We start from the raw sequence: 25952 nt of genomic DNA on the forward strand, positions 1-25952 counted from the left end.
TTTCATGGGATTTAAGTTGCTTTAATATTTATAGATATTGTACTTGAGAGATAGACAGGCAGACATATGTGTGTGTGCGTTTGTTTTTTTTTGTTTAATTTGAAATATATATGAATTTATATATATATATATATATATATATATATATATATATATATATATATATATATATATGTCTGTGTGTGTGTGTGTATGTATGTATGTATGTATGTATGTATGTATGTATGTATGTATGTATATATATATGTATATGTATATGTATGTATATATGTATGTGTGTGTGTGTATATATATATATATATATATATATATATATATATATATATATATATATATAGAGAGAGAGAGAGAGAGAGAGAGAGAGAGAGAGAGAGAGAGAGAGAGAGAGGGGGGGGGGGAGAGAGGGAGAGAGAGAGAGATCATATACATTTTATATTGTTGTAGTGATGTTAGTCTTCGTTGAATTTATGTTACTGTCGTTTATTATTTGTTCAGTAGTCTCTGCAAATGTTCTACGTGTAATGAAGTAAATAAAGAAAGAGCCACATGTCTCGGAGGTGACGCGCATCCATCACCATTAGCTAAGTGAGGAGAGAAGTCAGTTACCATGGTAACCGCTAATTGTTAGTCATGTGTCCAAATAAAGAATAATTTTCTTCTCTGTCATGAGTTAAAAGTTGTAGCTGCCGAGTTAAGTCGTTCAAATGTACGCCATTTATAGTCGAGGCTTTTTACCGGAAATCTTGCCCGTTGCTCTTGGGGGTTGATGCGGAATGTGGAGTTATTTCCTGTAAATCTGTTCCTGGCAAGGATATCCCTTCAGAGCGTATCCTGTTGGCTCTGTAAATATTAGTTGGGACTTGGATAAGCAATGTTGCAGAGTCGATATCGCAGTCCTACGTCGCAGTGACAAAGCTATGCTTCCTTGATCATGTCAATCCGTAAACCATTGAGACGTCGAAGCGATTATTTTCTTCACGTCCCCCGGCAGTCCTCACTCAGGCAACGCATCTATGAAGTCATTGGAACCGACATTTGGGCATTGTCTCATTTGTGTATTCATGTGCCGGAGAGTCCTCCTCGCCGACAGCATCCTGTGGCTGGAGATGATTGGCGGGACACTCAAAAAGACTCTGTAGGAGGTGCGTGACTTGCATACGTGCAGTGGAAGTCCGCGCTCTCTCTAAGCAGGTCTCCTTAGCAGATAGGGCGAGAGAGAGAAAGGAAGAGATAAAAATGATAAAAAAAAACATTAAAGCGGGACGAGGGGGTGGTGATATATACCCGGTCACGTGCAACGGCAAAAACAAGAGTCTTGGAAACACCTGGACCAACGGGAGGTGAGCGCGGAGTACACCTGCCGGGCCCTTGTTTGCGTTCATGCGTGGACATGCAAGGCTATCTGTAAGTGAGGCTGCCTCTCCTGTCTGCCGTCTGCCTTCTTTTTGCGTGTTGTTTTTGTGTATATTTATGTTCGGCGTTCAGAGAATTTCTTTGTTTATTTAGGAGCGAGTTTGATGTGTTCTCCGCTGGCATGGACTCGTTGTTTGTCTTTCCTGTTTGCATTTTTGGGGAGAAATGTTATCGGGTTGATGTTATCTGAATAGATTATTTTCTTATGTCGACGTTTATTTTCCTATTCTTTGTATCCCCCATTAATTCTATCTCTACAGCTCGAAACCACTTGTCTGCGACCCAGGTGGTGCTTAGTGGTCATTTCCCCCTTCCTTCCCCATCCCTCCCTTCCCCCCCCTCCCCTTCCCCTTCCCCACTCGCCACCCTCTGTCCTGTTTCCTCGTCTTTGTGGTTATTATATTTCACGGTTTGCCTTTCGCTGACCGATCCATTTTCCTCTCTCGCTCGGCCAACCCCCTGACCATGACTTTTCTTCTCCATATTGAACCCACGTCTCGGTTTAGATATATATGTCTCTTTCTCTCATGTCATTTCCTGTTGCTCTCTTTTCTCTTTCCTGTTCAATTTTTTTCTCTCCCTCTCCTTCCTCTTTCGTTTGCCTTTACCTTCCTTTCATTATTCCATCCCCTTCTTCCCCTCACCCTTCTCATATCTTCTTCCTGCCTCTCATTTCCTGGGTCTGGGAAGCCACACACGCTGATTTTTGCATTGTTCTCTTCCAACCACTTTCTTATCTGCAGAGGGTTTATCAGATAATGGTGGCCCGCTGGCTCCTATAGCCATTTAGCCAGCGCTTCACCCTTGGCCCCATCCTACTCCTTCCTTCCCCTTTGTCCCCCTCCCCCTTCCTCTCCCTCTGTCCTTTTCCCCCCTTTCCCCTTCCGCCGTATCGCTCCCTCACCCTCTCATTGCTTCCCATTCCCCTACTTCTCGATTCCCCCCCTCCTCCCCTTCCCCTTCCCCTAACCCTCCCCCCACCTCTCCCATTCCCCAACTTCCCTGCTTTCCCATCCTCCTACCTCTTCCCACCGACTGTCTCGATCTTTGCTTTTGTCTTATTTAGGTTGAGCGACTTACAACGTGTCCCCCTTCTGGGTTTCTTTGTCTCTTTTTTTCTTCGTTCCTCTTCTCCCCCTTCTCGCATTCTCTTCTCTGATCCCTTGATCTTTCTCGAGAAGCTTCGTGGTCATCTTCCGCCTCTTGTCGCTCCCCCTTCCGCCCCTTCCTTCTCTATCTTCGCCCCTCTACTCCTCTTCCACTGGCTCTCCGTTCTGTGTCTTGCTTTCCTTTCACTTTTCTTTTGATTTACTTATTTTCTACTAGTCTCTCTCTCCATCCCTCCCTCCCTCCCCCCCCCCTCTTTCTCTCTCTCTCTCTCTCTCTCTCTCTCTCTCTCTCTCTCTCTCTCCTCTTTTCTCTCTCTCTCTCTCTCTCTCTCTCTATCTCCTCTCTCTCTCTCTCTCTCTCTCTCTCTCTCTCTCTCTCTCTCTCTCTCTCTCTCTCTCTCTCTCTCTCTCTCTCTCTCTCTCTCTCTCTCTCTCTCTCCTTCTCTCTCTCTCTGTCTCTCTGTCTCTCTCTCTCTCTATCTCTCTCTCTCACACGCACACACATATTTATCCCCGCTCCCTGTTCCGACCGTCCCCGCAGCCTTCCCCTTCCATCCCCTTCCAGCGTTCGCTATGGCAGGAGACGTATCATCCCCACGGAAGCTCCTCGTGGTCTGTTTAAACAAGACGTAAAGCCTTGGCCAAACAGTGGGCAGCCACCGAGGCCGCGTAGGCGGCGTTGCCCGCGGCGGTTTGTTCCCGTGGCGGTCGAGGGTGGACGCTCCAGGGGGATTGGGATCACACTCTGCTTGTCTGTCTGCTTGTCGGGGCCGGATGGGTTTTCTTCCGCTTTTTCTCTGTCTATCTGGTTGCCTATTTTTAAATACATCTACCTATTAGTCTATCTAGGATTTTTTATCAGTCTATTTATTCCGGCCTTGATTGCGTGATTTGTCGCTTATGGCTTGTTCTCATTTGCATGCGCGTGCATTTACGTGAAGGTTATTTAGTTAATCTGTTGAATATATTTTCTTACGGCACCCATGAATAAAGTCTACGTGCATGTCACATTAAAAAAGGCATTCAGACAAAATGACCTCGAATAACACACATTTGCACAACCAAGCAAAAATCTACGGTAACGTACTTCCGCATTTGATGGCTGGCTGGCCATGTGTGAGGAAATGTTTCTGTGCATTGGCGGTAACAGCGCCCACTGCGGTTAGGTGGGGCGGATCGTTGCCTCCTTTAAGTAAATGAGGAGAAACTCGTTAGTGCGACAGGTTTCAGGTAAGGCCATTGTGGCATTTCAACCCTTCACCGGCAGAGCTGCAGAAGTTACCGAGACTAGAGATGGTTTTCCTAATTTGGAAGTGTGGACTGTGGCGGCACTGTAGCGAATCTGTAAGTGGTTGGCGTAGTGCTGAGGGTGGAATGGGGGAGGGTGGTTGCAGTGGAAGCTAGTAGGTATGTGACGTGTGGATGTATTTGCTTTGGAGGTGTGTAGTTGCGAGTGTGATGTTAAGAGGGGAATGGTGTTTCTTTAAGAATGACCGTAAGGGGTCGAGAGAAAGCGTATTAACCTCAGTTAGAGAAACTACTCATTAAAATCCTTGAAGCGGAAAAGAAAAGCTGGCTTTATCGCAGAGAAGAAATACCGCATTGTGTTCCGCAGTGTTCTGCCTCGCTCGGCCGAGGAGCCGATGCCGAGGACGGAGCGACATTTTCATCGTGAGAGAGAGGCCTAACGTTCTTATGTATCCACCAGTAACTGACATCGTTACACCAGCGAAGCAGAGTTTCTTCCTAAAATATACACCCAGTATGTCTCGAAAATGTTTTCTAATGTATGCATAGTCATGCAGCTGTTTTATCGCTCACGGGCAGCCAAGTGACGCATGCGCCCCAGTGAGTGTCACGAACCATAACTTCTAGCCTGGGTGTTTTTATTACGTAAATCGCTGCACATATATTTCGCGCAGTTGTTGCGGGACGGTTCTGCCAGTGCGCGTGTGGGCTATGCTGACTGCCCCACTGGCGGCTGACGCATGGCGAACGCTGACGCATGGCGAACGTAGAGGGCCCGCATGGCTCAGTAAGCTTGTCCAACTAAACCCAAACCAAAGACTTGTCCCTTTCTCCTTGGCTGCACGTGTCGTATGCCTGTTCGTGCCTCGGCTTCCCATAATTTCACACTCTTCGCACCTGTCCAATTCACCTGAGTGGTTGCTTTGCCTCTCTTCGTTTGCGCACCGCCGCCCCCTCCGATCGCACGAGGTCGCATGTCGCCGCGCATGACTCCCTGGCCTCACCATCTTAGCGTAAGGAGATGATTTAGCCGGCACCGCAAGAAAGTCCATATTTTTGCATGGGTTCGTTGACTCTCCTCGGCGTGTTTGTGGCCCGATGCGTGGCTCCCTTACTAGTCCCGCTGCAGGATAATTCGTCGCCCGTTGACGATGGCTTCCGAGGAATACAAACGAAAGGTTTCTTTGCATTTCGGATGTGAAATGGCAACAGGGGGCGAATATTTCCGGATTTTTTTTTAGGAAGATCACTTTTTTACATTTTTTCACGTTTGCTTTAAGATTGTTTTATATTTACGGAGAGAGAGAGAGAGAGAGAGAGAGAGAGAGAGAGAGAGAGAGAGAGAGAGAGAGAGAGAGAGAGAGAGAGAGAGAGAGAGAGAGAGAGAGACATACAAACACACACATATATATATTTATGTATAACACTAATAACATTCATTATAAGGATGGTAATAATAATGATAATAGTAATACAAATATTGATGATAACAGCAAGAACAAAAGAACGGGAAAACAAGAGTTGGTGACCGGGGGGGTCCCCTTCCCCTCCTCTTTTTCCACCCCCTCCCTCCCTCCCTCCCCGCCCTCTTCAATAAGCCATCGAGCCGGGATCGGCGCCCCCCGCACTAGGGATAACTACCTCGATCAAAACATCATAATATTTTGCTGCTTAAGCCTTTTCTTCCTGTCCCTTGGCTGTCGGTTCCCTTTGCAGTCTCGCTCGGGCTTATGCTGTATGTGATGTGTTTGGAGAGCGCCTCTCTGATCGTTGTTATTCAGCGGATCGCCTTCTCAGATGTTCTTTTGTTCTTTGGCTGTTGCGTAGTCGGTTCTTGTTGTTGTTGTTTTTTTACATTTGTTAATGCAATTTTTTTTATATTATTACTTGATGATCAGTTATATTTTTGAAACGTATCTCTATCGCGCTGACGTAAAGAAGGACATCCCCCGCACACGTTATGGGCGAAGGCAGGTGCTCCAAGTAGCCGAAGGTTATGCTGAGTGTGCGGACAGGGGGCTTAATAAACTCTCTCAAGGGCCTCGTTAACTTCACCCTCGATGACATGGATTGGAGGATATTGTGTGTGTGTGTGTGTGTGTGTGTGTGTGTGTGTGTGTGTGTGTGTGTGTGTGTGTGTGTGTGTGTGTGTGCGCGCGCCTCCGTTTCTTGTTCTGCTGATGTATATTGCTGGCAGAATATGTTAGCTGTAGAGGCCGATATGTAGATCGGCATTGATGTTGCAGCATGCTGGTCTGCAGGATGTCGCCCACAAACCGTATGAATGCAGATGTAGTGATGCAGTGTTCGCTGGCAGGGTGATGCGACAGGACCGGCAGGGTGTAGAACGGACTGAGAAAGTGTAGCGAGGCCTTGGACTGTTGTCATGTTCCCAGCCAGGCGATGCGACCAGCCTGTGCTGCATGGGAGATGTTTATATTTGCACAGATGTGGATAACTTCAGCTCATATGATGATGTGATTTTATGTATCACAATGTTTCCTTTCTTTTCCATATTCTGAAAGCGGGCTATTAAGTTTCACTTATTTTTATCCAAAAGGCCACTCGATATAAAACGTATTTCAAGACTCGATAAGCCACAGGCTTTTATAAGAAGGGTGGGAGGAAGGCATGCAGCACGTGCAGCAAACAGTTAGCACAAAACTGGTATTTCCTGCGGGTAAGTGGGCTGACCCGGCCATGCAGGAGTAGAGGCCGCGTCACACTTATTAGATAAACTCGACACCGTCTTGCTGTTGTCTTGTCACTTATCGCTCCGAGCAGAAGACGCCGTGGTCATGCAGGTCGTGTTGTAGGTTCGTCCATCAGCGTGTCTGGCTGCCAACTTATAAATGGTTGACTGGTAGAAACGGATTTATTTACCTACGTATTCCCTTAAAGACCAGAGCCGCCATCTGAATATCCACGTGCGTCGCGAAAAGAGGAGGGAGGAAAGATAAATGCACAGTGGCATCGAGTTGTTTTTTTCAGGTTGGGGGCCATGAGTGTGGCAGGGGAAGTTCGCGCCATTGTGTCTCCCTAAGGTGTAATGTGGTCTCGGACATGACATCTTTAAGGTCGGAAAGGGGGTCGTCATTATGCTTTATATCCTTGAGTGTCACCCTGGCCCCGTAAAGGTGCCACGTAGCCCTTTCCTCGCCCGCTGTCACCTTCCCCCGGCCCTGAGGATGGGAGGGCCGAGGGCACGTAAACGCACTTCTGCGACGAGGCGCAGTGGGGCGCCGGTGGTAGTGATATCCTTACTCCTTTTTTCTCCGCGCTCTTCTGTGGTGTCCTGTTTGTCCCTCAGTTTGACTTTGTACTACTGTTTGGCTTTGTCCTTTCGCGAGTGTATCCCCACCAGCATAAAAGTCAATAGGAAGGTTGCCAAAAAGGGATTGAAGGATCCTGGGACGGAGGGAGCCCCCGCTCTTTTCCTTTCCTACTCCTCGCCCGCGTGATTAAGCAGCCATTCAGGTCCTCGCAGCGCCATCGTGGGGCGCGCGTGCAAGGAATCTAAATTTGATCTGCAAATAAAATTCACGTTGTTCACATGTTTGCTGGAGAGAGGCATTGTGTGGTAACCAATCTGATTCGAGACGGCGGGTCGTATTCTGTGACTTCCCTTGTCGGTCTCGGTTTTCTTTCGTTTTGGCTTCGCTTTTGCTCACATTCACGTCTCACTGCATTCCATTTTTTTTTTTTTTTTTTTTTTTTTTTTTTTTTACTCGCCCCTCTTTCTCTCCCTGCGATTTCTATGCACTTCTTCCACTTTGATCACAGTCTCCGGATCTACCCCCCCCCCCTTGGGTGAACCTGGCTTCGGGAGGAGCGTGAAGGTGACGGTCGTGCCCATAAAAAATGCCCCGGGGAGTCGCCACCGTCGGAGCTGCCATGGTAAAATAAACTCATCATCTGGGCCGACCAAACAATGCCATCATGGTCTCAGACTTTACTAGAATGGGGGGGGGGAGGAAAAGATAGAGGAAGACCCGAAGAAAAAGAAGAAGAGAAGAAGAAGAAAAAGAAAGAAAAGGAGGAGGAGGAGGAGATGATGAAGAAGGCGGTAGCGGAGGAGGAAGGAAACGGGGAGCAGGAGGAAGAGAAAAAAGAGGCGAGGACAAGAGTCTTCAAAATAGTGTAATATGGGCGTGGGCTTTTAATGACGCTTTGCGGGTTGGTGTGAATGCGTTTTTCTTCCTTTTTCTTCCCTCTTTGTGCAGCATGTGTGGAGAGGCCTTAAAGATTACGTAGGCGCTGATGAATTGCTCCCTTGTAAACAGACGATCTTGTTCTACCTGAAATGAAAGTTCTATTTGCCTAAGTTCATTAAAAAAGCAAATGGCCTTTGGTGTGATGTGAGCTCATGTCGCTCGGCGCAACGCAGCTTTTTCTTTACATTGTCAGCCTTGTCACTTATATTCTTAATGAACTACACTTTTGCTTTTTTCCTTCTTTTTTCCCCGAGAGCACTCTTGTTTACTGAGGAAGAACCGAGTCGGCAACACGAATCATTTAGGAAGCTGGCTAGACTTGTGCTAATGTTGTTGTTGTTGTTGTTCGTCCCGGCTCCGAAGACTTGCTGACCTTACGAGCCGTCCCCTCGCTTGCCGTCTGCGTATCCTCTCACGCTGTGGCTATTCCCATCGTTTAGCGTCCGTCTCTTTACCCACTTTGCCTCGTTAGGCTTTCATTTGGTAAAAAAAATCCTCATCTCTCTAACTGTTACCACTGTTGCAATACCCTGTCCATTGATAAAGTACGAGGGGACGCAAATACGAGTTGCATCCTCCAAGAGGCGAGACCTGTGTGGGCCGAGCAGCATCACGTGGCAGTATGGTAACACGGCTCCGCCCCCGACCCGCCGTCTTGTCGACAAGAGCCACAATCGCTGTCCAGTAATTGCTAGAGTTCGTCGCCATAATTTTAGGAGATTAGAATTCCGGAGAATTGATGAAGCCAGTCGTTTGTGCCTGTGTGTATGTGTGTGTGAGTGTGTGATTAATACACAGGGAGAGGGGGGGAAGGAGAGGAAGAAAGTGAAGGCGGAAGACTGAATATAAATCTAAATTCAGATTTACGTAGATATACACGCATTAAGTGTTACGTCAGTCCAAGTATCCCATACCAGTATGCAGTGACAAAGAGACAAAGAGAGAGAGACTGACTGACATGCAGTTTCCCCGTTGATTCCGGGGTTTGCGTCGCCTTCCTAGTGGATTTTTTTCTTTCTTTCTCTTTATTTTTCTTCTGTCTTGTTGAGACTGTTCACGCTTGCCTAGTAATTTCGCAAAGTATTGAAGGATCATCCTTAAGAGCACTGTTTTATTTTGCAATTTCCGCCCTATTGCTGATAAAAGTTTATCAGAGAGAGAGGGGGAGGGGCCGGAAAAGGTGTGATTATATCTTAAAGGCATATTACAAAATTATTGGTTTTGCTCGGTAAATGTTTTTTTTTTTTTCGATTTACAAGTAAGATCTACTTCCGCCGAGATGAGATCTTGCGTGGGTATAATCAACATGCAGGTATCTCTCCTTTTCGTCTAAGAAGAAACAGCAGAGCTATGTCAGGGGATTCGTTCTCCTCTTTACCGTTTCTTGTGCTGTGGATGAGTTCTTTCTCTAATGCGAGGCGAGAAAAGCGGGTCAGATTTCGATGCGATTCATGACCCCGCCATTACAGATTTTATTCATTTTCTTGTTCTCTGCTTTTGTCATCATTGCGTTCGTTTTTTTATTATTATTATTATGTCTCACTTTGCATTAGTCATTACTGTTTTTATTTTACATATGTTGCTGTTTTTTTTATTTAATTCCCCATTAAAATTGCTTTGCACTCAGGTTGAACCTTTCACTTTGACATGAACAACATTTTTTATTACTTCGGATTGATCCTCTCTTTGCCCTCAAATTACTGCATATAACGAATACCATAATCAACGAGTAACTGTGTGCGTGTGTTCAGGTGCGTGTACGTGCATGTGTGTGAGAATATGAGTACTTTGTTGGAAACAGTGAGGATAGACGGTTGCGACCTTGGTTGGCCTTGTTTGCTAGCCATGAGCCGCCGCCCACCAGAACGCCCGCGTGCTCACATGCTCGCCTAGTGCATGATCCAGTTCCCACTGAGTGGTCTTTTTTACCTGCCTGATGATTCACAAGCAACAGGATTTTTTTAGTGGGTTGCGTGGCACCGGAGGCCTTCCGGAGAATGACTCACAAAAGTGACTTGCAAATGGAAAATTGCACAATAATATTATCATATTTTTCTGCAATCCCAAGGCATATAATCTGTCCTAAGGAAAATGAAGCATGATATCAATGTTTCAAACGCAAGACTTGCTGTAAGACGTAAACTAATGGTGCATATTACTCACTGTGGACGTGACCGTCACAATCATCCTCGGTCGTGATATCATGGATGGGTGCACGCAGCAAATCTTTCTATGCATATGTGAATTCTTATGTAAGTAGATATTATATGTGTGTATGTGTTGGTGTCTGTTTTTTTCGGTTAGACGTTTATTCTTAATCAGAGTTCTAAATCAGAAATTCTAGCTCCTTTTCTCGGATGTTCATAAATGGTAGTGCTGCCTCATCTCAGTCTATGACTCTAACCATTTCCGGATCTGCAGGAGGCTGCAAGGACCGCAAAGGTCATTAACCGGCGCTAAGGCCACCCGGTATTGTCTGGCAAGATCTCTCAGCATCTAAGCAAGACGGTGGCACTAGGGTGCACGGGGGCGGCGGTGGCCCTCCCCCGGCCGTGGCTCCATCCGTCTAACGTCTGTGCCTGCAGTTCATGCGGAGGAGACGCCGCTCTTAAACCAACATCCGGAGCTGATTGTGGGGCCCAGCTGTTTTTCGAAGGCGCTTTTTGTTGGGCGGAGTCAAGAGATAAGGGGCGAAATTCGGCCTTCGTGTTCGTTTGTTTAGCGTCGCCATTCCTCCTCGCCGTCTTCCTCCTCCTCTTCCAGAGCAGGTGGATTGGCAGGTCGGGGAAACGGGAAGACGAGACCACAATGAAAGGGGGAAATGTTGAAAGGGAAAATCACAGCCAATTCTGTGAGGGGTACATTGAGAGAATTCCCCCTCGTGGGCGTCCCGTGATGAGATCTTCTCTCGCACAACTTGGAAAAGGAGAATCCAGTCAGACGATTTCTCTCCTTCGGGGGCGCGCGGAGATTAAGCCATGATGAGAAGGAAAACTTTTCGGCGTGGGCGGTTTGATGGTAGCTGGCGGGGGGCCATTGGATCACCTTAAAGGGTCGCGGGCGTGTGGGAGGCTGCTTGTGACTCACGCCCTGGACGCCACTGGCCTACGGAGGTCGTCCCTCACGCCCGCAATGTTTTGTTGTTGTTTTTTGCTGCTTGGAGTGGATATTTGTGCGTCGGGATGGCCGTGGGATCTTTGGAGGCCGTTGTTCGAACCGGATTCTTCATTTTTCGTTGAAATGGTTATGGTTGAACTAATATAAATCAAGTATTCCAATTGAAACTGCAGATGAATATACATACACAGGTATACCTATAATATATACATACATGTTAGAGACGATAATGAGAGTTGCGGCCACACGCCCACACGCCTAGAGATGAGCCCACGAGGAAATCTTTAATTCCATTGATTATGACACAGTTAAGGTGGGCGGGCGATGGCTGGCTCGTCTTGCTGGCGCCTCGATCCCCCCCACCCCCACCCACCCCTTCCCCTTCCCTTGCTCCCCCTCCTCCCCCTTCCTCGTCGGCCGCCGTAGGAGAGAGAGAAAGAGAGAAAAGCGAGAGGAGTGGCCGGTAAGTGAGGCGTGACGACAAGCCGTGATTGACACTTATGGTAATGTTCCCAAGGCAGGTGTTCGGCCCCCGAGTCTCGAGGTCGCGCGAAGGGGAAGAGAATCAAAAAGGGTTGAAGAAAACGGGAGAAACTCGGACGGACGGAAGGGGAGGAGGCAGTGCGGTGGAAGATCCTGGCAACAATTATAATTTAAGTTCATTGTACCGGTTGATATTAAAGGACAGTTAAATGAAACATTATAAGGAGATGAAAGATGCCGCAGTATTTAAACTTCAGCAGGTTTAAGATTAGGGGGGTTTATTACCTTGGGTTACGGGTGTGCAGCATTTGCATTGCATAATTGATTAGTAGATTTCGAGCACGCAGAAAGAGGGAGCGATAAACGGCGAGTACTCAGACCCATTATTCCCACTCCATAAATGACTTGTAAACGTAGGTGGTTAAATAAGCTCATCACAGGCGTAGATTGGATGCGCGAAGATCAGCTGTTCGTGTGGCCCCGGCGGTCACGAAGCTTCGCCGCCTTTCGTCGCAACCCGGTCATTATTGTGAGTGACGGCTCCGAGGCCTAACTTCATCATTCTGCAGATAGCGAGGGTGCTCATAACCGCGGCAGACAACAGCTTTTTATACATATATATAAGTAGTGTGGGGAAGCATATCTCCATGGAATTCTAATGTTCCCGAGGGGAAAAAAGAGTTGAAACACAGGGTTCAATTGTGTTTATTGCCAGCCCGAGCTTCGGCCGCACCGATAAGAGGAGACATGTGTGTTTCCCATCATGACCGCGAGAGGAGCGAGTGAATGCTAATCGTGGGGCGGGAGCGAAGGGAAGGGACTCTGACGCCCTTATCTCGCGCCGATGTCACCTAGCGAGGGCGACGCCGCCGGTGGCACTCTTCCCATGCCTAGTCACCGCCGCATCGACCGCACACATGACACTGAACTCATATGAGGTCATCCGTAGTAACTCGAGGTCAGCCATAGCAACATCACACATGGACCTGACACTTCAGATTGTTGACATTCTTGCAACATAGGAAAGGCACGCGAGAACCCGGCTTCTTTTCTTAGAGTTGTCACTATCTTAACGCGGCCACAGGCAACGGCTATTATTGTTTACTGTTTATTCTTCAAGCTATTTTTACATCCTCAACCTCGTTACAGCGACCGACGATGAGGTGACAGTATTGTGTGTCTTCAGAGATGTATTTTTTTTAACAAATGTTCTTGTAGAAAATTTAAATAGACGATAAAAGATAACTAAGCACATGATCCATATCTAGAAATGAGCTGTGTGGCAGTTGTGGTGTCGAGGGCAGTGGAGAGAGGGGAGGGCGGAGGGGAAGGGAGGGGAAGCGGAGAGTGGGTAGTTGTCACGAGGGGAAAGATTGCCTAATCTCAGTGCCCCGGCCCCGTTCGTGCGCTCCTTCCACTAACCCAAGAGAGGCACTGACCTACCAACATAAATGTCCATGTTAGGTAAAAGATTCATATTATGGAAATGAGTGAGTGAAAGAGTAAAAAGCGGCCGCAGAGACGAGGCCACGTGGTCGCCCTTATGTGTCTGCCAGTCGTCACTTTTCAATTTTCAGCCGTTGTGTTTCGCCCTCATTGTATTCACTGTTGGACTAATTATTATGCAGTTATTGGCCTGCAACAAGATCGGGCTGTCACTGGATTGTGTGGATGATGTGCGGTTGCCTCCAGTGAAGGGTCGAGTTGCAACCTGCTTTGCGTCACGTTGAAATGAAGCATTCATTTCTTTGCTTGGATGCTTGGCCGTATTTTGCTCGACTCTCCTTCCCGGGTCGGAGCGAAGCCGACTAGGGGAAAGGGGCAGGACTTTTCCGAGAAGCGAAAGGGCGGCTTAAGTGTTATCTCGGTCATGGAGGTTACTGTGTTGTCAGATTGGAGCTTAGACCCTCGACTCGGACAGAGTGGCGACGGGCGACCGTCTTAACGCGCGTTTAGCATACTGATGCCCCGGAAGGATGCCATGTTTTGCATGTTAAGGACCTCGACCAACGACAAGAACTTTAACTGTATTGCTCTCCGTTTATTGGCGAACTGGTCGCCGTGATTCGAAAGCTGCATGAGAAGCTCAGAAAACCGGCCATTCCCCAGGAAGCCGAATGCAATAAAGACAAAGAAACGGCTTAAAGTTAACCTAACTCATCGTGACGTTTATGTTGAGTTAACTCATGGAAATTATTCCTTTGAAAAACTCCAGTAGTTGTTTATTGCCATCGTTATCTTTGAATGGATGTAATGCGATGGGAGTGTAGGACAGTGCTGTTGATGGAGGAGAAGGCAGGATGTTAACAAGAAGGACTGCCATGTAGGAGGCACGTAGGAGGAGTGCCATAGTGGGGCACCAAGCGGGGTGCTCGGTGCCTGGGATCGCTTCCGCCACAGAGCGTCGCACTCACTCTTGCCATTGTGCGGCGCTCGCTCTGGTCGTCGGGGATTTTCCCGCGATGTGCATTTCACTCTTTATTTCACTCTTGTGTTGTTTCCTGGTTGCATCTGGATGGTATGTATGGACTCCTTGGAACGATGTTACTCGCCCAATGTAATTACTGTTGTAAGCACTATGTTTGTGTTTGTCGTAAGATGTGAATACTAAATAGTCTCATATTCTCTTGCAGAAGCTGGGCGTACTGCAGAAGACAGTGGAGGAGGTGAGCGGGCGTCTGGAGGAAGCGCAGAAGACAGTAGACACCTGGGCCGCAGTACCTCAAGATCCTAACCTCGCTGACCAACACGTCCACAACGTCAGGGTAAGGGACTGTCCTTTCTTGTCACCTATCATGTCAACTGGACATGTGTTTGTGCCATTAAAATTGGGTGCAGTGAAATCCTTGTTATTCGTTGTAAATGCGTGTAGTCTCTTTGTCAGTGGAATCCATTGAGCTTTTCATTAAGTGGAGTGTCACTTACTGCAGACTGTATACCTGTTGTTTCCTTATGAAGTTACGCTAATACAGAAAGAACTGTGGTTATAGTAGAGCGGTTTCTATTTAATAAGATATTCTCGTACCTGACATCTTGCTTAATCGTTTCAGAAATTCCGTGAGGGATTAGCAGAATTGCAACGTGGTGTCGATGATGTCAACGACCAAGCAGCTCGCTTCTCAGCCCACAATGTGCCACTCACCCCCGCAAACTCTGCCAAACTGCACGACCTCAATAATAGGTACAAAACTGCATCACTTATGCATGGTTATGTGTATTTTTCCATTCCAGAAATCGAGTTTATTCTTAAAGTATCTTCCCATACTTAACATTGATATGCACTCATTAATCTTAAACTTTTCTTTCAAATAATGTTTAAAGAGATATTTAGCGGCATTTCATTCAGCAGTAATTGTTATAAATATGTTTTGTGTAAATGTGACATGTAATATTTCCTTAATTTTTTTTTACAAATTTTATGTATTTTTAATTAGTATTAAATTAGCATGATGCTGCAGGGCATGATTTGTATTACATAACTATAAAATGAGGACAACATTCCACAGAAGTAAAATTGGGAAGTTTTATCCTGAAAACCTTTGTAACAAACTTTAAACTTCCTCTTCCAAAGCTTCACTAACAACTCCACCCTCCCCTTGCCTCAGATGGAAGACATTGGAGACAGCAGTTAATGACAGGTGGCGACAGGTGGCCGGCAGGTCAAGGGAGGTCACGCCACTCACTCCTGCCCAGCTGGCTTCCTCTGTGTCCCCACCTTGGGAGAGGGCAACCACTAGCAACAAAGTGCCTTATTACATCAAGTAAGGATGTCTTCTCTTGTGAGCACATATTTGTGTAGATATACTGCGTTCGGAGTTTGATACTAATAGGGAGACAGATATATAAAGTTTTGTTTTCATTGAGATTCTCAAATCCTTTTCTCATTAATGTCATCATCTAGCAAATTCTGAATATTGTCATTTTTTTCAGCCATGACCAGGAGAGCACCCACTGGGATCATCCTACCATGATGGACTTGCTAGATTCCCTGACAGAGTTTAATCATATCAAGTTCTCTGCTTACCGTACAGCAACAAAGCTGCGAATGCTGCAGAAGACTCTAGCTTGTAAGTATTTGCCTAGAATTCTCTTCAAGTCCTGCTACATTTCGTAATTAGATATTGCATCATTCATTCATCCTTTTTCTAACACATTGAATAATGCACATTTATTACCCAACAGTGGATCGTGCTAAGATGCAGATGGCAACAGATGTATTTGATGAGCATGGACTAAGAGGCCAAAATGATCGGCTGATTGATGTGGGTGACATGGTGGTGGTGCTCTCGGCCTTGTACGCCAACATATCCGCTGACCATCCGGATGTCAACACCACTCTGGCCATGGACTTGTGTCTCAACTGGCTTCTAAATGTTTATGATAGCCAGAGGACAGGACAAATGCGAGTTCTCTCATTCAAGATAGGAATTGTTTGCCTCTGCAGAGGACATCTAGAGGAAAAATATAGATGTAAGTTTACTGTATTCTTGTAATTATTATTTTTTGTATATTAATGGAAAACTTGAAAGAAAATCAATCACTTTTGGTTATGATGTTGGTCCTCATACCTAATGATAATTGCATTTTTTTATCTGCAGATATGTTCCGATTGATTGCTGATCCTAACCGTTTAGTGGATCAAAGGAAGCTTGGCCTGCTCCTACATGACTGTGTGCAAGTTCCTCGGCAGTTAGGTGAGGTCGCAGCCTTTGGTGGATCAAACATCGAGCCATCTGTTCGTAGCTGCTTTACCAAGGCTGGCAAGGACAGAGAAACGATTGAGGCAAGTGTGGAAGTTGAACATAGTCAGGAAATGTTGTTTACATCTTTTATTACTTACATTGCATTATATGTTCTTTTTGTTATATACACTGTGTATTTGCGTGTACATGTGTACTTGTGTGTGTGCATGTATGTGTGCGTGTGTGTGTGTGTGGTGTGTGTGCGTGTGTGTGTGCGTGTGTGTGTGCGTGTGTGTGTGTGTGTGTGTGTGTGTGTGTGTGTGTGTGTGTGTGTGTGTGTGTGTGTGTGTGTGTATGTGTGTGCGTGTGCATTTTTATTATTTTCGTGATGAAATTAAACTAATAAATACTTTGCTTTGTTTTTTCAGGCTGTACACTTCCTAACATGGGTGCAGCAAGAACCGCAGTCCCTTGTGTGGTTGGCTGTTTTGCACCGAGTAGCTGCCTCTGAGAACATTCAGCATCAGGTTAATATCCAATCTGTAGTTTAAAGGTTGTTTGATGTGTATATTTGTATATATTGAGAGAATATAATAGTAGCTAACTATTACAAACTTATCTTTTTGCTTTTATGTGCAAAGGAAGATTATGACTTATTTCAAAATTGTTCTTGAATTTCAGGTGAAGTGCAACATCTGTAAGGCTTACCCAATTGTAGGCCTGCGCTACCGTTGCCTTAAGTGCCTCAGCTTTGACATGTGTCAGAGGTGTTTCTTTGATGGTCGCAGCGGGAAGAGCCACAAGATCACTCACCCCATGCATGAGTACTGCACAGCTGTAAGTTTTAGGATTCGATAATGTTTGTTGCAGAATGTAATGCATGTCAAAATTTCAGCACATTTCTAATGTCATATTATTTCATTTTTATTATACCTGACTGTATTTTTATATATACATGAGAAAGATGGTAGAATACAATAATGCATTTAACCCTCTCTGGACGGGTGGTACAGTACTGTACCGCGCATTCAAAAGCCCAGTGGCCGGGCGGCACAGTATTGTGCCAGCCATTCAATTGATTTAGGCCTAATTTAATATAGAAATACACATATACATATATATTTTTTTGTAATTAATATTTTCCTCTGTACTTTTTATAGACAACAGCTGGTGAGGATGTCAAGGACTTCACAAAAGCTTTGAAGAATAAATTCAAGTCAAAACGTGCTTTGCAAAAGCACACAAAGAAGGGATACTTACCAGTGCAGACTGTTCTAGAGGTAAGCCAGCATCATTGCAGATAACATGTTAAAATTGAAATATGATTTTATGTTTGCAATTTTGGAAATTGTCTCACAGAAACAAGGCTTTTTCATAAATTCAATTTTTTATTAATTACATGCCCTAAAATTGAAGCTAGAAGTATTTTTGAAGGTATAATAAAGTACTTATTTTCAGGAATAGACTTGATTTCATGATAAAATGTAGTTACACAGGAACACAGTCTGACTGACTTTTAAATATTTTGTTTATAGAACAAGTTTTTGAATGATAGTATTAACATATAATTGTTTTCTTTTTACATTGTTCCTGTTATTGTATTAAAACATACATGGTTCTTACAGGGAGATCCTTTAGAATCCCCATCACCGTCCCCACAGCATAACGTCACCAGTCAAGACATGCACTCAAGACTTGAGCTTTATGCCTCTCGCTTGGCTGAAGTGGAACTGCGAACAAACTCAAACTCTACTCCTGACAGGTTGGAGCATATGTTTTGGTTAATTTGTGCTTGCGTGTGTGTTTTTTTTTTTCTCTCTTTTTTCTTTTTCTTTAGCTTATTATAGTTTTATTCTATGATTGATTGTTCATTTGCATATGATATTGGTGATATATGCTATATATGATTTGTTAACAATTTTTGTCCATTTTTTTAAAAGCTGTGTTACTAATTTTTCATAGATCTCTTGTCTCCTCTCTTAGCGAGGACGAACATGGGCTTATTGCCCAGTACTGCCAGTCCCTAAGTTCTTCGGATGCTCCACTCCCAGTACCACGTTCACCCCTGCAGATCATGGCAGCTGTTGATGCTGAGCAAAAGGATGAATTGGAGCAAATGATTAGGTATGTACTTGTCTACAGAGTTTGTAATTATTTTTACATGATAATATTTTTATGTCAGGTATGTTTCAGATATTTTTAGTTGTTTGTAAATATAGTTCATTTTATTTTTACACAATATATATTTATGTATTGAAATAGATATATTCATACACATCTTATACTTTCCTCTTACCCAGGGCCCTTGAGGAAGAAAACAGTCAGCTTCAGGCTGAGTATGACCGATTGAAGTCACAACAGCCAGTAGGTTCCCCGCCTGATGATGGCCTTTCAGGGCAGCGTTCTGAAGCAGACATGTTAGCAGAGGCCAAACTGCTCCGTCAACACAAGGGACGACTAGAAGCTCGAATGGGTATCCTGGAAGAACATAATAGGCAGCTAGAGGCACAGCTTCATCGACTGCGACAGTTGTTAGGCGAGGTTGGTTGACAGTTATCTTATTCAGTTACCAGTATAGTACAATGGATCAGGGTTCTGGATTATGAATCTTTTTATACTATCAGTATATGGTAGTGACTTTATGCTGATTGAGAATAACTGAATTAAAATGACTGCATTTTCTAGCCTGGTGGAATGAGCTCACCAAACAAGTCAGGAACTCTACAGACCAAGTCAGTCACTGCTAGTCAACTGGCCATGGATTCTCCTGCCAAAGTCAATGGACATTCTAACCAAGGTAAGAATGTGCTCACAAAGCATATTTTGCATTTAATATTTAGTATCACTATTTTCATTATGATTTTATTATCATTCATTTTAATTGATAGATCTCCAGGACAGGATAAATATATTATTAGATACAATTCTCTTTACTCATATTTTTAAAGTAAGGGTATCAGGACTACTTTTACATATGGGGTCTTGTTACAACTTCTTGACTGGAGCTTTGGTATATCATCTAACTTGGTGTTGGACTCTCTCTATCTGCTGCGGTGGCACAGGGGGTGCCAGCAGTGCTTACGAAGGGTTAGAGCAAATGAGCGAATATGTACGACCGCCACCACCCCCAATGGGCAGTGTTGCTCATGTGGGCAACCTCTTCTCACGTGCAGGTACAATTGGCACCACTGCATGACCTGAATTGATCCGTAGTGAATGTTATGCAACGTGTAGGATTTCTCTCATTTGGGAGATGTTATAATGTATATGTATAACACAGATGTTTCTGTGTACTGCAAATGCTCTTATCATCCAGCAGGAGACACAGGATGTAGAGTGTTGATGTTGAAGATCTGTATCCTTATATCCTCACATATATTATTTCCCAACCTACCATGATGTTCTGCACAAAATATGTAATCACATACTGTCTAACCTTACTCTTAACCATTAAATTCACTTCAGCTTCCAAACAAAATGTCTTGGCATGAAAGCTAACACTTGAATCGCATGGGTTTTTTGTTTTTTTTTTTTGTTTTTTTCGGGTTTTTTTTTTCCTTTTTTTTTTTTTTTCTTTTTTTTTTTTATTTTTCTCTCTTTTTTTTTTTTTTTTTTTTTTTTTTTTTTTTTTTTTTTTTTTTTTTTTTTTTTTTTTTTTTTTTTTTTTTTTTTTTTTTTTTTTTTTTTTTTTTTTTTTTTTTTTTTTTTTTTTTTTTTTTTTTTTTTTTTTTTTCTTTTTTTTTTTTTTTTTTTTTTTTTTTTTTTTTTTTTTTTTTTTTTTTTTTTTTTTTTTTTTTTTTTTTTTTTTTTTTTTTTTTTTTTTTTTTTTTTTTTTTTTTTTTTTTTTTTTTTTTTTTTTTTTTTTTTTTTTTTTTTTTTTTTTTTTTTTTTTTTTTTTTTTTTTTTTTTTTTTTTTTTTTTTTTTTTTTTTTTTTTTTTTTTTTTTTTTTTTTTTTTTTTTTTTTTTTTTTTTTTTTTTTTTTTTTTTTTTTTTTTTTTTTTTTTTTTTTTTTTTTTTTTTTTTTTTTTTTTTTTTTTTTTTTTTTTTTTTTTTTTTTTTTTTTTTTTTTTTTTTTTTTTTTTTTTTTTTTTTTTTTTTTTTTTTTTTTTTTTTTTTTTTTTTTTTTTTTTTTTTTTTTTTTTTTTTTTTTTTTTTTTTTTTTTTTTTTTTTTTTTTTTTTTTTTTTTTTTTTTTTTTTTTTTTTTTTTTTTTTTTTTTTTTTTTTTTTTTTTTTTTTTTTTTTTTTTTTTTTTTTTTTTTTTTTTTTTTTTTTTTTTTTTTTTTTTTTTTTTTTTTTTTTTTTTTTTTTTTTTTTTTTTTTTTTTTTTTTTTTTTTTTTTTTTTTTTTTTTTTTTTTTTTTTTTTTTTTTTTTTTTTTTTTTTTTTTTTTTTTTTTTTTTTTTTTTTTTTTTTTTTTTTTTTTTTTTTTTTTTTTTTTTTTTTTTTTTTTTTTTTTTTTTTTTTTTTTTTTTTTTTTTTTTTTTTTTTTTTTTTTTTTTTTTTTTTTTTTTTTTTTTTTTTTTTTTTTTTTTTTTTTTTTTTTTTTTTTTTTTTTTTTTTTTTTTTTTTTTTTTTTTTTTTTTTTTTTTTTTTTTTTTTTTTTTTTTTTTTATTTTTTTTCTTTTTTTTTTTTTTTTTTTTTTTTATATTATTTTCTTTTTTTCTTTTTTTTTTTTTTTTTTTTTTTTTTTTTTTTTTTTTTTTTTTTTTTTTTTTTTTTTTTTTTTTTTTTTTTTTTTTTTTTTTTTTTTTTTTTTTTTTTTTTTTTTTTTTTTTTTTTTTTTTTTTTTTTTTTTTTTTTTTTTTTTTTTTTTTTTTTTTTTTTTTTTTTTTTTTTTTTTTTTTTTTTTTTTTTTTTTTTTTTTTTTTTTTTTTTTTTTTTTTTTTTTTTTTTTTTTTTTTTTTTTTTTTTTTTTTTTTTTTTTTTTTTTTTTTTTTTTTTTTTTTTTTTTTTTTTTTTTTTTTTTTTTTTTTTTTTTTTTTTTTTTTTTTTTTTTTTTTTTTTTTTTTTTTTTTTTTTTTTTTTTTTTTTTTTTTTTTTTTTTTTTTTTTTTTTTTTTTTTTTTTTTTTTTTTTTTTTTTTTTTTTTTTTTTTTTTTTTTTTTTTTTTTTTTTTTTTTTTTTTTTTTTTTTTTTTTTTTTTTTTTTTTTTTTTTTTTTTTTTTTTTTTTTTTTTTTTTTTTTTTTTTTTTTTTTTTTTTTTTTTTTTTTTTTTTTTTTTTTTTTTTTTTTTTTTTTTTTTTTTTTTTTTTTTTTTTTTTTTTTTTTTTTTTTTTTTTTTTTTTTTTTTTTTTTTTTTTTTTTTTTTTTTTTTTTTTTTTTTTTTTTTTTTTTTTTTTTTTTTTTTTTTGTTTTTTTTTTTTTTTTTTTTTTTTTTTTTTTTTTTTTTTTTTTTTTTTTTTTTTTTTTTTTTTTTTTTTTTTTTTTTTTTTTTTTTTTTTTTTTTTTTTTTTTTTTTTTTTTTTTTTTTTTTTTTTCTCTTTTTTTTTTTTTTTTTTTTTTTTTTTTTTTTTTTTTTTTTTTTTTTTTTTTTTTTTTTTTTTTTTTTTTTTTTTTTTTTCTTTTTTTTTTTTTTTTTTTTTTTTTTTTTTTTTTTTTTTTTTTTTTTTTTTTTTTTTTTTTTTTTTTTTTTTTTTTTTTTTTTTTTTTTTTTTTTTTTTTTTTTTTTTTTTTTTTTTTTTGGTTTTTGGTTTTTTTTGTTTTTTTTTTTTTTTTTTGATTTTTTTTTATCTCTTTCTTTTTTTTTTTTTTTTTTTTTTTTTTTTTTTTTTTTTTTTTTTTTTTTTTTTTTTTTTATACATGTTTTAAAATAGATTTATTAACTTCAGAATGCAGCTTAGGTGAAAGATCTTTTTTCTTTCAAAGAAATTTATTATTAGATATGAATAAATGGATTATGAGACAAATTGTAATACCTCATAAAGTATGTGGATGGAAGCACATAAAAATGTTCAGATTAGCTTATCATTCTTAAAAGATTTAAAGGTTTATGTTATCATTTCTAATAATATGACTAGTATATATTTGTGATGCATGTGTTTGTTTGTATGATAGTAACTGAAACAAAATCTGAATAACAAATATTTTTTTCAAATTCTATTAGCAACTTTTCTTACAATTTCCTTTTTAGTTTTGTGTCATCTTTCATATATAAATTATATGTACTACTTATCTATAGGATTTGAAGTAAATACTTAAGTACTTTCATGAATGTTTTGTTAATTTATTCAGTTTAAATTATATATATATATACAGTGTTCATAACTTATTTGCCTTTTTTTCAATTTCCACTTCGAGTTCAGTGTAACATTTTTAACCTGCCTTCTTTCAGACCTGCCCTAGCAAAATAATAGCAATTCATAATCAGAGATATAAAGACAATAGTGTTGGTGCTGTTATGTATCCTTCATTGTCAAATCCACTAATAGCAAATCTTTTCAAGCAGAAAATGTATATGAATATAATTAATCTTTTAAATATATATTTTTTGTTGGTTATGTTATTCTCTTGCTATTAAAAGCTATAAAAGCTATTTCATCTTTTATTAATCTTTACTTACATATACATCACATATTCTTTCATATTCTCTCTTTATGTGACCCCCTTGAAGAAAGTAAACTTACTCCCCAGCTAGTAAACCTCATCTCTAAGAAAAGCTTTGCTCTCCACAGGCGACCTGGGGAAAGCGGTTGGCACTCTGGTGGCCACAATGACCCACGAGGGGGCGAGCGACTTGCCTAGCGATGAGGAGGAAGGATCTGAAGCCTCAGACACTGAGGAGGAGAAGGCTGTGTAACTCCCGCTGTGCAGCTCAACCCCTCGCCTGTGGCAGGGTGTAGACAGCAGTAGCAGCAGCTAGCAGCTCTTATCTCGGCAGCAGTGAAGATGTTCAATGCTCCACATCCTGCAGTTGGAAATTTTTACTTGGGCAATTAGGATATTTGTAATGTTAATTGTTTGAGGCAGATGACATGCTAGGTTCTCTCACATCATCTCTCTTACATCCATATCAGTTTTTATACGACCTTGGTAGATTATTGTGTACATCACCTCAAGGATGAGAGGGAGACTAGCGGGTTTGCTGCTCATTTTGCTTATGCACAACTCAGAGGATAAGTGAAAATTTTCTGTTAAACTGGGTATATTTCATGACTACATATGACCCATTTTTATGTTAATATTTACTAAATATAATATATAACTAGCAGTGTATGCCTGAATCAAAAGACAGGATTCGGTTTTGAAGTACGTGTTAGGCAAATGAAATGTATAGATATGTATTATATAAAGAATAAAAATTACCAATTCTCAGCTTACATATAAAACAAGTATAAGCGTTGTAGTCATGTGTCAATGGTGCAAAGAAGAATACCCTCAATGTGATACCCCAGTTTTGAAGTTGAAGTGTCATTATTCTATGCCAATTTTGATTTTAATTTCTCTTTTTAGTTCTTATTCTTAAACGTTTGTATTGTAGTAAAGGGCTCTTGTTCAAATTGATTAGAGCAGTTCTTCAAATTTTTAAATCAGCCTTTATTGCTGACTCAAGTGACCATATGTGTACATATCATAATTCATAAAGTTATATCAAAGTCACATATTGCTATAGATATAGTTTTTATGAACCTGTTTTCCAGTTGTTATGTCTCGCTTGTCATTTAATTACATGGATGCCTTATTTCTTATTTGTGGCTATTATGTAAGAAGGCAGTTAGCTAACTTTTGAGTACTCTCCTAACTTGCTGCAATTTGAGTTGTACCTTTGGTTTGAAGTGGAAAAATCAAGGTCAGGTTGTTTGCTCCTTATTCTATTCTTAATATTTGACCATTGCTTAGAATTAACTAATAAAAAGTGGCTATGATGTTGAAAAGGTATTTTATTCAACTCCTTACAGTATTCGTTAATATACAAAAATAGATTCTCTCTCTTACCTTCAATATAATTAGACCCAGAATATGAAGCAGTAAAATAACAAAGCTGTGTCATAAAATGAAACATTTGTATGCCGGATATGCCAAAATATTGGAAAGTAATAATGAACTGGAATACTTCTTATGAAATGTAAAGTGAAGGAGCAACAAGTTTCCTGATAATCTATGCTAAACAGATATTGATTGAATTTTCAGAATTCATTGTTATGTTAGTTCAAAAATATGAGAGTAAAATGGGGTAAGAAAGTGAAGGACAGCTTTATTTTTCATGTCTCCCAGCCTGAAGAGCACGAGTTTCCAAACGCAATCAGTCAGAGATCAGTCAGAGATAATGTCGCTAAGAACAGTAATGGAGGTATTATTTTTTTGTCTTTTTCCCCCGTGTGTCATTACGAGCCATATTTACCCGCGGTCCCTCGCTGTGTGCGGCTGAGGGATGAAGCTAATCCTTCTGGAACGCATTGGGATAAAACACCTCATTCCCAGGCAATATATCAGATTGTTTGCCTCCCCACTCCCTTCCTTCCCTACTCTCTCTCTCTCTCTCTCTCCTGCCCCTTCCCTCCCCTCCATCACTCTCCCCCTCACCATCACCCCTCCACTACTCCCCCCCTCCCATTCTCCCTACCTCTACCACCACCCTTCCTTCCCTTCCCCCTCCTATCCCCCCTACCCCCTCGGAGTCATTACCTGGCGCAGGGTAAGTCACCTGGGATGAAGGTGTTTCGTGATAATAGAATGACCGCCCGCTATATCGCCACACGCAGTGGACATCTTCCGTTCTCTTTCCCTTTCTTTGTTTTTACTGTCTATCTTCTCTTTCCTTGCTTTACCCCTCCTTCTTCTCTGCTTGTTTTTTTTTATCATTTTCCCACATGGTCCCATCTTTGATTCCATATTTCTTTTTCTCTTAGGTTTATTATTCATGCACACACATACACACACACAAACACACACACTGACACTCACGCACACTCTCTCTCTCTCTCACACACACACACACACACACACACAAACACACACACTGATACTCACGCACACTCTCTCTCTCTCTCTCTCACACACACACAATAATAACAAACAAGCAAAAACGCAGAGTATTCAACACTCCCCGCGAGGCAGTACTGATGTCACACGCTACGAGAAATCATGACTCTTTGCCATTATGTTTTATTCATTTACCTTGCCTTTATCGGCGAGGCGGTTGCTATGTAGCTGCTGGGCATAGCAGCCACGTTAAAATCATTAATCGCACGCAATATCCAAGTTTTTTACTCCGAAATTATACAACGTATGTGAGAAAGACAAGATTATCTCTTGATGAATTTACTTTCGGTATAATATGTACATGAAGTTTCATTTCAAGAAGATTGAAATTCAGTTTAGAGTATGATATTGAGAGGTTAATCATGAAAGACAGATTACTTGCCCTGAATAAATGCAGGTTCTCATCCCAAGTATAATAACCGCAAAACTTATTCGTGACATAAGTAGCTCGTGTTGAGTGCATTTTGTTCATGAAAGTGTCACTCGATATCACCTGCAATAAATTGTTTGTTAGTTACTAAGTTTATTAGAACCGTCATCCTTCGGAAATAGTAAGTTAAATATGACAAGTAACTTCCGTTGAGTTTTGTCTCATTTATCTGCCTGTTATGAAAATTAATCTCATTCGAATCTAGTACCAAGTTCTCGTATAGACACAAGGTTTATAGCTCATTAATTATAATTAAAGCTATTGAAAAAAAATCGT

General features: G+C 39.9%; 1 protein-coding gene across 19 annotated transcripts in view; it reads left to right on the top strand.

The window, feature by feature from the left end:
• Nucleotides 1–24138, top strand: part of LOC122251860 (dystrophin, isoforms A/C/F/G/H-like) — a 1045059-nt gene extending 1020921 nt beyond the window's left edge. For 16 of the 19 annotated variants that reach the window (XM_086553567.1, XM_086553566.1, XM_086553574.1 and 13 more), the window contains 15 exons: nucleotides 14218–14349; nucleotides 14635–14765; nucleotides 15190–15345; nucleotides 15515–15651; nucleotides 15767–16054; nucleotides 16183–16367; nucleotides 16695–16793; nucleotides 16948–17103; nucleotides 17427–17546; nucleotides 17892–18028; nucleotides 18229–18390; nucleotides 18567–18807; nucleotides 18952–19063; nucleotides 19329–19439; nucleotides 22939–24138. In XM_086553567.1, the coding sequence (XP_086409693.1) occupies nucleotides 14218–14349; nucleotides 14635–14765; nucleotides 15190–15345; nucleotides 15515–15651; nucleotides 15767–16054; nucleotides 16183–16367; nucleotides 16695–16793; nucleotides 16948–17103; nucleotides 17427–17546; nucleotides 17892–18028; nucleotides 18229–18390; nucleotides 18567–18807; nucleotides 18952–19063; nucleotides 19329–19439; nucleotides 22939–23063 (2292 nt within the window). In that variant the 3' untranslated portion in view covers nucleotides 23064–24138. The remainder of the gene's footprint in view (nucleotides 1–14217; nucleotides 14350–14634; nucleotides 14766–15189; nucleotides 15346–15514; nucleotides 15652–15766; nucleotides 16055–16182; nucleotides 16368–16694; nucleotides 16794–16947; nucleotides 17104–17426; nucleotides 17547–17891; nucleotides 18029–18228; nucleotides 18391–18566; nucleotides 18808–18951; nucleotides 19064–19328; nucleotides 19440–22938) is intronic. The other 3 variants (XM_086553557.1, XM_086553559.1, XM_086553560.1) reach the window with 3 other exon arrangements.
• Nucleotides 24139–25952: the final 1814 nt, after the last annotated feature.

The sequence above is a fragment of the Penaeus japonicus genome, unplaced genomic scaffold, assembly GCF_977035675.1.
Source record: "Penaeus japonicus unplaced genomic scaffold, GWHDUDI00000001_assembly GWHDUDI00000028, whole genome shotgun sequence".
Lineage (NCBI taxonomy): Eukaryota > Metazoa > Arthropoda > Malacostraca > Decapoda > Penaeidae > Penaeus > Penaeus japonicus.